Source organism: Phaethon aethereus (assembly GCF_964289735.1).
Source record: "Phaethon aethereus genome assembly, chromosome: 11".
NCBI lineage: Eukaryota > Metazoa > Chordata > Aves > Phaethontiformes > Phaethontidae > Phaethon > Phaethon aethereus.
In genome coordinates, this window is record NC_138587.1 from 22,615,612 (window position 1) to 22,629,926 (window position 14,315).

A 14,315-nucleotide genomic window follows, 5' to 3' on the forward strand; every position below is an offset into this window, starting at 1 on the left:
CTGACCTTTGAAGAGTGGTCAGGTTCTCAGAGCTTCACTAAAATCTGCATGTTTCTAGAAACCTAAGTTTTGTCAATGCTTTCTCCTCGCTTTCCTGCACAACGCCAAATACCAAAGACAATCTCCACCCTGCACTGGTACATGGCTGCCTTCAGAATATTCTACTCTAACAGGTGGTTTTGAGGAAGAATGTGAAGATTTCATCACTGAAGCTACATACCCTCATCTTTAGAAGCCCAAAAGGCACATGCTAAAAAGAACTTTGGGACTGGCTGGTAAGTGGGACACAACAGTGATTCCTGGGAGGTTCACCCTTACTTCTTAACATACCCTCTTATAGCCTTGTAAGATCAGTATGATCTAAAAATACCATCTGCTGGACCTGGCTGGTCACGGGATGCTGCCCTGCAACACAAGTTTCTCTTAAGAGGTACAGTCCTCCCCTCTCTCTCATTACCACCAGTACAAACCCCTCTACACAATTAAATTGAGGGGAAGGAGTTTGTGGTCAAGGGGTGTTGTGTGACTTACTCAATTTGTTGGAATTTTCAACAATTACCCTAGACAGGCTCTTTGTCAAAAACTTGGTGGCTCATCTCTTGCTGCAGTTTAGCTTTATCAAACCCTAACTCTGCTATCTTATGAACCCCCCAAGAAAAACTGGCTTTCATAATCCCTTATTTTACTTCTAGTCAGGTTTTGGTATTTTTCTGCTCTGCTAAGGGGATTAATACTGATTAACACTCAAATCACTCTTGCTTGCTGATACAAAAACACTGAGAAAGATAGTAAGCAGTCTCTTAACTTAGCAGTCAATATTGCAAGTAAGGCTGACAGCTGCCACAAATCATTAAATGTGGTCAAAAACGAAGGAAAACAGGAAAATCTAATGCCTTCTGCATATGGCAGAAGTCAAAGTCTCTACTAAAATAACCATAAACACGGTATATACACACAGTATATATGGACAGAAAGAGACAGATGGATTTTTGCTTAGAATAACTTCAGGGCAAAGTAGTACTAGCAAAGCCAAGAAGAAACAGAAAATCCTACTAAAAATGCCTGCAATTTCCCTCAGATAGGCACTATCACAATAAAGATCGCTTTGTTTATTTTCTTAAAGGCAAATTGAACCCAATTCTGTATTGGCCTACAGTGGGATATGAAAGCTATTAAGTAAATCCTCTAGAGCATTCCCCCTGACAATGTGTGTTTGTACAAGACTGTTCTCTGGTCTTTGAGATGGCATCCCATCTCAAAAATGTTTCCTTATTGCTGAGCGTTCAAATGCATTTCAAGAAAACAGTGACTCTCAACTAGAATTGTATGTACGCACAACTCTGGACTCACATAGTAATCAACAGCTCCGATATAAAGCAAGGTGGTGTTTATCAAATCTGAGGACTCGTTTTGCTTAGTATATTCTGATCTCCTGGAAATTTTTAAGGATGTTACTTACGAGTAGCTTTTAAATGTAATCTTTTCTGATTCATTCCAAAAATTCATTGATATTAGATATGAATATGCTTTCTAAGAAGTATCTTTAACTTAAGGACATGTTCCATATATGTACATGCATTATATGGGACTAAGAATATTTCAAATTTATGGTGGAAATATTGAGTGATCAAAAGATTTTTACAAACTTAAATGTTCCAAAAGAAAAGTTTCATTAATGGAAATCCATTCTACCTTGCAGAAATTGATCTCATAGATGTGCAGTTCATACAGTAAATGTAAGTATTTCTCGCTGCTACCCTGTATTTCTTGAAACTCTGTTTTATGCCAGTGAGATATCTAAACGACGAATAATGGTCTGGCTTTGTATGTCTTGGGGAAAAAAAGGCTGGAAAAAAGTTCTAAATTAAGCTTTTGGTAACACAAAGTAATGTAGCAGCTCTTATAATGCTTAAGTCGTTATACTAGCCTCCAAAGGCTGTGAAATTGATATGCCCAGCAGCAGCAGAACCTGTAACCATCTTGCTACTGGGCTTATAGGTACTACCCAACCTGACTTGCTCAAAATTACCTAAACAATACGCTCGGGATCATTAATTCCGAGACATCATTTTCCAGGGTAAAAAGGTTCTTTCTAACCCCATTTTCATCTTGTTTTCGGGGCGAAAGTCTTAAGATCATACACCAATTGTGAAAATAGTTTCTTGGCATCTTCAAACAGGTTATTCTCAGGAGATGAGAAAACAGCACAACCACACCTCGCCTTGCTGAGCTCCTCCTTCACGGGAAAAGCAAACAGTGTTTCTTCCATAAGACAGAAAAGTTGTTGGTACAAAGGTGTCTATATACTGCGTGGGGTGTACACAAACATACTTGTAAAATGCTTTGGTATTAACATACACGTGTCACAAAAGACTTGATTCATACAAGTCTGTTTTATTTAAAAAAACCCAGTGAATTCTATCATGCCTGTTACTGTTGCTATTCCATAGAAGAATAGGAAATACGACAACAGTGACAAGGGAAGAAACAGGAAAAATCTCTCGCTGCTTGGAAAGCTCTTCCAGTAAGGGAGAAAAAGACTGCTAGTACCTCCGTCCTATATAGTGCAGCAAAATCCATACGAGAGGAAGGAGAACATAACCTACTAACCCTGCCTGCATCAGATGAACGAGGAGCCAAGTGACTGCACCATCCCAGCACAGATTGATTCAACAGATTAAGGGACTCTCTAATTGCATGAAGTCAAGAGTCTTTTTAAGGGGATTACAATGCTGAGAAGTTCCACAATCTTTTCCATTTCATTTTGGGATATAGGAAATTTTTAAAAATACGTGATGAATTTGCTTTTTAAAAAAAAAAAAAAAAAGCTTTTTTGAAAGGTAGAAAGAAACATTTAAAAAGTTAAAGGTCAACAACTGAGATTATATGCAATATACAAATAGAATTATATTAATTCTGGAACTATTTAATGGGTCTTTTTGGTGTTTTGTGGTGGTGTTTTGTGGTGGTTTCTTTGTTTTTAATAGTCTCTAGTGGTCTGTGATTGTTTTGAGATAGCTCTGGAGATTATGAGACAAGCACAACTTATATTAATTGTAACCATTATACTATCCTGTACTTCTGTAAAGAATCCAATATTACAAGGGTATGCCAGTTGTCTATTATCAAGGCAAACCATAAAATTACAATATTTAAACCAGTGCAGTGTGTAAATATGATTTCCCCCTTACAGGTTAGGGATGGGGGGAATAAGGCTTGATTTCCACAGGCACGCACCACTGTAAACTCAGTGTGAAAGCAGTGGGTCCTCCAGCAACCCAAAGTCACTGGACTTCAGATTGACTAGCCTAAAATCAGGCAAGAAACCTGAGGGAAATACAGAATCAGAAACACAATCATCTAACACTCCATGCTCTGCTCTAGAAATCAAATAATTCTTCCCACATATTAATGGCCATGATAGGACTTCATACCTTTCACATCTTTCTCTAAACCTACTTATCATGTAATTGTATATGGAGTAAGTGGTGAAATGTCCAAAATTCTATTAGAACCCATAAAACTCAGCTTCAACTCCACTAAATTTTGTCTGTCTTGTAATATTTTTATGTAAATTAAGAATTACAAAGTTTGGGATAAATAAATTCAATTCTTCCTTGACTATAGCTCAAGAAAGTGTAGTAAAAATGATACATTGTTCGTTTGAGAAAAATAAAGCACTGAATACTTTCGACATATTCACATTTTGGAATAGTTGGTTGCCCCATTCTGCTTTTTATTCCATGGAAAGAACTGTCAATCCACAATGAACAATGCTATCTTTAAAATCAAGAGACCCTCATGCAGATCCTTTTTGCAATTATGATTTAAGTTATCGTGGCAAATGCATGGAAGAACCACCATCAGGAAACAATTCCTGACATTGTTTCCTGACAGAGAAATCTTGCCTTTCCTTACAGTTTAAGGGTTAGGAGTCTGAATCATTCAGGGTCTCAACATTCATTAGATCTAAGAAGCTTATGAATTGTGACTTTTTTCCACGAGAGAAATTTTAAGTCGCTTTCCACAGCCACCATTTAGTACTGTGACATCTGGAAGACAGCAATGGACTGTTTTCTTAAATAGTTTTGTCATGTACTCATGCAACCAAAATGCTCTTCAATCAGATTTCCCTGTCCTTGAATAAATATTTGAAAATTTTCAATTTGTTTTTGCAATGTTCATTGGACAGTTATTTGCCTTACTGCAGAAATATGCAACCAAGCAATTTTCTCATGTTTATTGGATTTATTTCCATTTAAACGTAGAAGGGAATTCTCTAAAAATCCACTTTTGTCATGCCTTTTCCTACAGAAAGACACACATCCACAAACAGTCCCACTACTCTTGTTCCTCCTCCTTTTTGATCCTTTGTTTCATCCACAATTACAGAAGCAATTTAGTGTGGTATAGTCACTGGGACACAGTATCTTGCTAACTGCAAGAGATTTCTTTGTTTTTCTGTGGATCATCTTTCCCATATTAAAACAAAATCAGCCTCACATGCAAGCTATTCACTGAGAAAAGGCAGAAAAGACATCTATAATCTCATTAAAAGTACACCAAACAGCAAAGCAAGTAACAGGTATGTAATTTCTCAAGTCAGTTGCACTGCACAAGACCAAACAGAAACTCTCCATAATTCTCAACTCATTAAAATTAAGTTTAGTTGGGTTTAACAAACTCATTGATAAACCCTGCAGTCTGTGAGTGATTTCTACTTTTTATTATGGAAAGAAGTTATTTTCAGTAATAAACATGCCAATTGTAGGCATGCCCTGTTGAAACGTGAAATGTTTTCATGATTACAAATACTTGTTTATTGCATAAAACCTGTAACATGAATTTAAGTAGATGGCAATGTTTGAAAGACAGGGATGATAAATTCCTATGGGATGAAAAAAATTAATCAGAAATCACATTTATGGGTACAGATACCCAATGAACTCACATATTCAACAATATGTTAGTTCTCATTCTAATGAAATAAAAACAAAACAACAAAAAAGGATGATGGAACTATCCTCAAATCTGAGATATAACAGTGGTGAAGACTAGTGGCTTGATCTAAAATCCATTGAAGCCAGTCAAGCACCAATATTTAACTTCATCCTGATTTTGGATCAAGGTCCTAGGCCTTTTTAATGAAGCAAATGGATATATGAGTACGAAAGCCTAAACAGAGAATAAAATAATTGAAAGAGCTCACTCTCTACATATTTGTATGCACGTACATATACCCACAAAACACAGGCTATAATTTCAGTTTACAACAACTTTATTTCTTGCAGCATAGCTAAAATCTCTTCTTTAGTAAAAAAAGGAGAAAGATAAGTAGTGTCTACTACCAAAGATATACATGGTATTGGAACTATGACTATACTGTAAATCATCACTGCAATTAAAAGAACAAACCATGTAACACAAGACTATGAACTGAAAAAAAAAAAAAAAAAGTCGCTACTATCTGCAGAAGTACTTTCTGAATAGCGAGCCTGGTGTTCAGATATGCCTTCTTCTAAATGACAGGAATCAGGTTTTACATCGAAACACAAGGTTACTACCTGTGGTAGCCTGTATTACGTGGGTACGCCAGTTGTGTGTTACCAAGGCAAACCATAAAATAAAAACATACCAAACTTCCCTTGGCTTTTCTTTGGCTAAAAAATCACACCACCACTCCTTTCCAGTCTTTAGCTATTAATCAGTTAACAAATCTTAAGGCACATCAGTGGTTTTGTGGGATATCAGTATTCTTGTCCACTAGGGCTTCCTTTATTATATTGGCAATAGTATTTCACAACAACCTCTTTTGCAAGAATTGGGAACTGTATCTTGAGTTACAAAACAATAAAAGAGCATCAGGGACACACTGTAGCTGAATTACATCGCTCTAGGCAGAATTTAGTAGGGCTTCACTCAATTTCATTCATCAATGTGGTAACACAGGTACACTTGAGCACAAAATACACAGAAAGCGGTCATTACACAGAGACCAGTTTCTTTTCTTTTCTTTCTAAGCCTATTGTATGAAGAGGGGGAAGCAGAGGGGAAGGAAAAAAGACAGGAAAACTAAATGGGTTACTCCTAGCACAAGTCAACCATTTTTTTTTATAAAACACTTACAATTTTTCCTCTGTCTTCACTCTCCTTTAAAAGTATACATAGCAATCTACAATGGTTTAAATGCTTTCAAACAGTGGTTGCTTAATAGAACAAGGGTAAAAAACAAACAGAAATTAAACATGAACTATGAACGAGGAGCTATTTAACATGTTTGAAGTTTCAGTATTGCTAGTTCTGGAAGCCCACTGTGAGCTGAACTTTATATGCATCATTCACACACCTTTGCATGCACCAGAGGAAGGAAATAAAGGCAGTGCTTACCCGCTTCCGACAGGTCTCTCAGGGAGCTGCTCAGGGCGCTTCTTTTCAGCCCCTCCCCAGTAGCGTAGCTGTCATCCAGGCAAGCTCTGTTCAGCGTCCCATTGCCAGAATCTTTCTTCAGACTGGAGCACTGAGACATGCTTGGACGCACCACACCCTTCTGTTTTTCTAGCTCAGCTGAAACAATGAGAACAATTTTGCAATTCATATTTATTGACTATAATGAAGGATATGGTAACATCACAATTTGTGTGTGTGATCACGTATTACTGTGAATAACAGGCAAGAGTTCGTTTTGGCACTGTTAAATGACAGAGAGGAACTTCACCCCTATACTAACAGCTATATATTACAACATGCAGGATGAAAAGCTATTCCTCTTTTGGAAAAACAGGAGATGAAATTCCTTGTTTAGACACTCATGTAACTTCCAACAAAATGTATCTATTTGTACTATGGCTACCTAATTGACAGAATATGGGAACATAAACACAGAAATGAAGACAAATTCAGTGAAACTTCTTTAAAGGACCATCATTGAGAATTTCAGAGTGGTATAAATTATCCCTAAAATTCTTACCGTAATTTATACTACAAATGACAAATACATCTCTCCATCTACTCCATTGCTATTTACAGTTTGTCCAGGCTAAATTTCCACTGCAGCTATACTGCAGTAAATAATAGTCAATGAACTCAGCAGGGGCTTAAGATATCATTGGGTTTTCCCTCTTTCTAGAATTAAAGCCATGGAAAAACGCACATTATTTTGAATTTTTAAAGAGTTCTAATGGGTTATATGCACGTTCAAGATTTTCTTATTTTGATTAGCTTGAAAATGCTCTATTATATGTACCTGTGTACTTACACTCTATTCTGTGCTTTTCCATTTCTTGAACCTCTGCAATTGACTCCCTCAAATCATCTGTAAACTTCTTCCTGTCTTGAGGATTTGGTGCATTGAAATTTATTAATACTTTGATATCTGCTCCTGGAACAGCTGACGTGAGCCGAATACCGTTGGGATAATCTAGAAGAAAGAGTCAAGAAAAACTAAGCTGCGATTATTCCAATTACTTTTCTTTTTATAAAACAAAACAAAAAACCCCACAACTGAAGTCTTTTTACTAATATTACCATATAAGGGACAAAATCAGAGAAATAAAACTCTAAAGGCACAGAATTAGAATGTAAATCCCTAAGATATATTGGAACTGCTTAACTGTCAAGATGCCAAATAAATACTGAAACATAGTCTTTATGCAGTTGTTACCCTTAAGGCACAATGTACAATATAAAAGAAAAATACCAGAAAAACAAAAAAAAGGGGATAATTTTTTTTTCATGGACGAGATCCCATTACCTACCTTACTCAACTGTGACCAAAGTTTTTCTGAGCAAAGACTACATGAATACATCTCAAGTACTAGAAACTGTCTTATACTTTTAACTTAACATTTGCAGAAAGACAAACACACAGCTCGTAGTATTTCCTACTGTGTTCCCTGGATAGCCTACTTTCCTTTTAAAAAAAAAAAAAAAAAAAAGGTTAAAATTAGCTGTGAAAATTACATACTGAAGAAGTAAAAGTAGAGGGGTCCCTCTCTTTTGGCCCATGTTACGGACTTCGTCACAATAGAAGGCAGATTTTTCAGCAAACTGTCTTTGCCTCTTTTCTAGTTGCACAGCTGAGAACGCAAGTTGTCACAGAATCACAGAATCACTAGGGTTGGAAAGGATCTTCAAGATCATCAAGTCCAACCATTTATCCAGCGCTACCATGTCCCCTAAACCATGTCCTGAAGCGCCACATCCACATGTCTTTTGAACACTTCCAGAGACGGCGACTCCACCACCTCCCTGGGCAGCCTGTTCCTCTCGGTGAAGAAATTTTTCCTAATATCCAATCTAAAACCTCCCTTGGTGTAACTTGAGGCCATTTCCTCTCGTCCTATCGCTGGTTACTTGGGAGAAGAGACCAACACCCTTGTCACCACAACCCCTGGTTGAGATAAAAGGTCCATTTACAGAAAGATAGCTTATAATGAAGATACGTTCTGCTGTAGAAAACAGAATCGGCCTTTGCTTGAAGCACAGACTGCTTGAAACAGGGTGTCAGAAAAACTCAAATGTGCACTCTAGTTCATGTTTTCTTTTACTCAACTGCCTGACCTTATTGGTTTGATAAAGCTCTCAAATATTTACTTAAGTATGCAACCTGAAGTTCAAGTGCTCCTACATTCATTCCCCCAAGAACCAGCAGATGATGTAAGGTAGTCTTTTCCGCAAAGCTATTAGGTTTCAACAGACTTAAAATATGGAGAAACTAGTGCAAATACTATGCTTTTTTTAAAATGATACCTTAACTTCCGAATCAGAGTTGCAACTAAGAGCGAAGTAAGTCCATTCGAAGGTGAAAAATGGTGCGAACTACCACAAACTTCAAAGGGTACAGAGGGGAAGGAAGGAGCAAGAATTTGTGGCTTTTGCTGGGGTCCAACATCAGCGTCTTACACAGAAGGAATATGTAGCTGACCTGCTTCTCCTTGACCCCATGACAATTGCATCTACCTTCAATCAAGTACGACAGCCGCCTCAAGTTGTCTGCAGCTGCTGCTGTTCAGAATGAGTAGAGCCAAATGGCCAAAAGCACAGAGGAGTCTGGGCAAGCTAACAGGTGGAGGGCATGGTACAACAGCATACACTGCTTTGAGCCCTGAAACGGGATATGCAGCAAACAGCTCTAGAAAGTGCACTACTTGGGGGCAAAAAAAAAAAGATAAAAAGTTGTTTATGAAACCGAACGAGGGAACTTAGCAACCCCGAAGTCACATGGGCTACCTTCACACAGGAACAAAAACCAACGCATCTCCACATACTAAACAATCGAAAATATATTATTACCAGGGATACTTCTCTACATTGTATTGATTAAGCATCAGGAAACACTAACATAAGTATTCATTGGTTTCAGATACTCTCTCTCTAAAGTGATCTGCTTGTCCTTTATATTTTCAGTGATTTTGACTGAAAATGTAAAATATACTTCCCTTATGGCCGCCTCATTTACTAGAGATACATTGAGTGGGTGCAGAGAAGGCCACAAAAATGCTCAGGGGGATGGAACAGCTCTGCTGGGAGGACAGGCTGGGAGAGCTGGGGGGGCTCAGCCTGGAGCAGAGAAGGCTCCGGGGAGACCTTCCTGCAGCTGCCAGGGCTGAGAGGGGACTGGTAAGAAAGATGGGGACAGACTTTTTAGCAGGGCCTGTAGTGACAGGACAAGGGGTAACAGTTTTAAACTAAATGAGGGTAGATTCAGACTAGATTTAAGGAAGACATTTTTTACCCTGAGGACAGTGAAACCCTGGCCAGAGAGGTTGCCCAGAGAGGTGCTAGGTGCCCTGTCCCTGGGAACATCCCAGGTCAGGCTGGACGGGGCTCTGAGCAACCTGCTCTAGTTGGAGATGTCCCTGCTCACTGCAGGGAGGTTGGACTAGATGGCCTGTAAAGGTCCCTTTCAACCCAAACCATTCTGTGATTCTATGACATTATTTTCCCTTTTGGAGTTCACCCATCCCTCAACATAACTGACTTCTATCATTAGAAGTCAACTCTCCTCTCACCAATGCCAATCATTTTGTTCAACCTCAGCAATAGATATACCAATATTTTTGTTGCTTCTGCTTTAGTGACACTAGATTTTATTAACTTGAAACCAGCTCACTCTGACAGCTGCTACACACAGATTTACTGAATGGCATGATGGTGCTGGCCAAAATACTGCAGAGCTTGCTGGGGACAAGGGAAACCAAGAACGTGAATTTTACGAACCAGAGGGGAAGAATACTTCTCTTTCCCAGCTAGAAAATACTACATTCCACCTGACAGGCACCGATATTAGAAGTACAACCAGCTCACTGATTCACTGTAGTGAATTATCCTCAGGAGCCCAACTGTGTCTACTTAAGTGTCTCAGTTAAAATGCCCCCAGTTCACTGGGAAGAATCCAACCTTTTACTCCTAGTCCCACTATAAATATTTTTAAGTTTACTTGAAGAAAGTGTTTCTACTTGGCATGCTTATGTGATTTAAAAAAAAATTATTTAACTTAACATCAGGGAAATCATATATTCTTCTAGTTTTAGCAGAATCCAGGATAGAAATACTTGGCCTTCCTCTCCAAAAACGAATTTTATATCATATAATGTGTACACAAGAGAGAGAATGCGTATGCACATAAATAATCTGAAGGCTACATCACTGCTATAAGCTCTAAAAAATCTTCCCTTTTGAAATCCCCAGATGCTTTGACTCAGTAACAGTGACTTCTTTTGAGTGAGACGAGCACTGGAGCACATTCTCAAGGACAAGCAAAAACTAAGAGCTTTCCACAACAAAGAACCCCACAGAAACTACTGAATGTCACAGTGAACTGTATCCAATTATCATGAAGGTCAAGGTTTAGTTTACATACCATTAAGTCAGGACAAATAGACTGTCTCCCTATGTACCATACAAACACCTATGCACTGCTACGTTATTACTGATGCTGTCTCTGGGCTTAAAATCTACAGGAGCATTAGCAAACTATTTGCTTTTAGTTGGGTTGCTGTCTGCTAAGACTAAGCTTGACAAGCATTAAAGATAAAAACAATAGTGGATTGATGCAGATTACAATTGACAGAAACAAAAGGTGTCAGAAAATACAAACTTTAATCCAGAGTCTCTGCTTTGTATTTATATTTGAATGAGTATACATTACCTAGGCATGAAGTTAGGATACAAATCAGGAAAATAATTAAATAGTGCCTTCAATTATATTTAAAATACAGTATTATTTATTATATTTATAATATATTATAATAGTCATTATTTATTAGCATACATTCAGTTCCAGCTAACTGTACCATTGACTTGGCTACAGATATTGGTGTTTCTTTGCAAACGTTCTATTCTTTAAAAGCATTCACAAACAACACATTTGGCTAGATTTGGCTTCTGACTACAACAACAACAACAAAAAAAATCTAACAGCAGGCTTGCTGTTTCTTATGCTGACACCATCTTGTTTTAAACTTTAGGGCTAAGCTAAATTCAGAGCAATTTTATTCCTAAATTTAGAATCAAATCCTGTCAATCCCTTTCACTCATGTAATTTTTTATTTTATTTTAGTTATAAATAAAATGGTCATCTAAAAAGAGAGGAAAGACTTACACTGGTTCTCAAAAAGAAGAACTTGCATTCCATAGAGGGAAAAGGACTGTCGAAAACTGTATGTAACCGAGTTCTTCTTCTTTTGAAAAATCTTCGTCACCTGAAAGTTATCAAACAAACGAAGTGAAATATCCCTTTTACCGTGTATGTTTGTGGAAAGTTTTTGTTCTTAAGAATTAGCTTACGAGAAAACATTTTATGACAAGCCAGAAAATGAGAACTTACATATTTTTCCCTTTTTTTTTTTTTTTTTGATGCAACTGATGTACTTAATCTACCACTGCTGAAGAAACAAAGCTAGCTTTGAAGCACTGGTATCTCTTAACCAGAAGGTTTAGTATTTATCCAGATACAAAGCTTTTGTGTTCTTTATTCTCCAGAACTCTACTTCTTGAAATGCCAGAAAGAAAAAAAACCTCCATCCTTACTGTGCACAGTACATGCTATCAAAAATGTAAATATGTTTAAATTATCTTTTTAAAAAAACCCAAAACTTAGCAGCTACCACACTTCACACTTTTTTCTTGCAGTCTGACTACAGGCAGGACATGCCTATGGACCTCTCCACACAAGTTTAATTCTTAGCCCTTATTCTCATGTGCGGTGTGAGCTTCCAAGCCTGCTTCACGTCTGTGCACCTCCAAACACTGCCTTCCATTATCTCATCCCATGACGCCCTGGTTTCCCTAGGATTTGTACAGCACCTATCTCAATAGAAGCTCCGAGCCTGTGGAAACCTTCATTTTTTGCTACAATAGACGTAACATAGTACTACTTCCCATCAATTTTGGGGTTCTCCTAAACTGTGAATGCAACCACTCTTTCTCCTTATAACTGAGTGGTTTATTTTTATTAGTTCCTTCTAATTTTAACTTCTGGCAATAGCATTTTACTAGAAGTGAGATATTTGGACTCTATTAGTCCCAAAACAGTTTGATAAAACCACTGACATCTGAATAAGTAATAAAAAAATGACAGAAAACTTGCAAACTGAAGACAACAGTACTTCATCATTTTGCATGCAAGCTCACATTTACAGCTAGGAGGTTATACTCACAATCAAAAGGATTAATTTTTTTAAAAATTTACTTCCTGTTTTTAAGGTCTGAAGGTATGTAAAAATTGCACACAATAACATTGTGCATCTGAAGTGTGTCTTTTTTGTAACAAAACAGGAAATACTTTAGTTCTTAGTTCTCAGGTAACAGCCAAATACATTCCAAATAGAATGCAACAAATTTTTCTGTTTTTAAAAGCAAATCAACCAAGTAATTCCAAGATGTCACTTGCTTTGTATGTCTTTTTTCCAAAAGACTGTGCCAAGTTGAGTGCACACTAAAAAGTAAAGTCAGCTGTAAAATTAATTTCAATATATTTCAATGAATAAACATCTCTGGTTCATAGAAGATCTGGAGAACACAAAGTAATATGTAATTTCGTATCTTGAATTAAACAAGTAACTTGAATTCATTATTCACAGAATAAAGAATGTCTCTGTTTAGCCATTAGGAAAATGGGTAAACTGGAGGTAATTTTTGTTCTTTATAGTAAAAGCTATTGTATCAAAGTACTTTCTTAAAACAGAGTGTATTAAACAATAAAAGGCTTCAGTTTTAAAGCAAAATTAAGAAAATTGCAATCTTAATCATCTGTTGGAGTACAGAGTAATGGGTAATATACTTATTTTTAGGAATGCTCATGCACTTAATTGCCACTGATTTCATGAAGACAGGCATTTCTGAATGCCTCACTAGAAGTATATCCACCTGAAAATACATACCACAAGAAGATCATTAAATAAAAATATTTCTCGCTGGTGCAATCCAAGCTTCTGAGGTTTATTTGGATCTGGAACTTCAAACAGCCTACAGTAGCAAACAAGCCTTCGGTGGGGTAGAGAGAGGACCTACGATAATACAAGAGTTCATGCTTAATATAGCAATATTTAGCCAAGAAAGAGCATCTTTCATACCCAGAGTCTTGTTTTGAATGTTTCAAATATTTTTACCTCTAAGCCCATTAGATTTTTTCATCAAAGGACCATGAACAGAAAAATAAAGATTATATGCCACAAAGTTCCATGACATTCAAACTTCATAAAAATTCTTATAAGAAATATTCTCTAACAGCTTGCATTCATGTACATGGATGCCAATGAAAGTTTTACTGGGGATAGGGTTTTACTCTGGGAATCAATAAAAACCTTGAAAGAACTTAAGATTGAGCTCCCACTTGCTTAAAGCAAATGACGTTTGCCTTCCTGAGCACTTTTACATATCTTTATTAGAAGTAAGGATGGAAAGCAACTTTAGCTTTTGTGAGATGAATACACTGATGTTGTAGATTACTTTTTGTCAGCCACTGAGTTAATTCAATTTGTTCATATGCCAATACCAAGGAAATAGTGACATCAGGAAAAAGTAAATGCATTTTCAGTCTGGATTATTTTCTCATGTCGGCAAGAAAACCGAGAATAATTTTCCATTTTTATATTTGAAATGTCTGCTGAAGCTATCTCTGAAGCTGCTGTTTTCAGCCTAGTGAGACTTCATTTCTTTCAAATGCAAATGCTGATATCTTGTCAACAATATTAAAAGAAATCCTTTAAACTTAAAAAATTTGAAGCAGAGACTATTCTTTGGTAACTAGACATATATTTCATTTATATATTTTATTTCTTTATAATTCCTGATTCTGCACGAGAATTACAAGA

The 14,315-nt window shown here is 37.0% G+C and overlaps 1 protein-coding gene across 1 annotated transcript in view; it reads right to left on the reverse strand.

Moving 5' to 3' along the window:
• IQSEC1 (IQ motif and Sec7 domain ArfGEF 1) overlaps positions 1-14,315 on the reverse strand; it is a 68,475-nt gene that overhangs the window by 3,251 nt on the left and 50,909 nt on the right. The window contains exons 9-12 of the mRNA XM_082004642.1: positions 13,383-13,508; positions 11,603-11,702; positions 7,256-7,417; positions 6,388-6,564 (exon numbers count right to left, since the gene is read on the reverse strand). Of these exons, the coding sequence (XP_081860768.1) occupies positions 6,388-6,564; positions 7,256-7,417; positions 11,603-11,702; positions 13,383-13,508 (565 nt within the window). The remainder of the gene's footprint in view (positions 1-6,387; positions 6,565-7,255; positions 7,418-11,602; positions 11,703-13,382; positions 13,509-14,315) is intronic.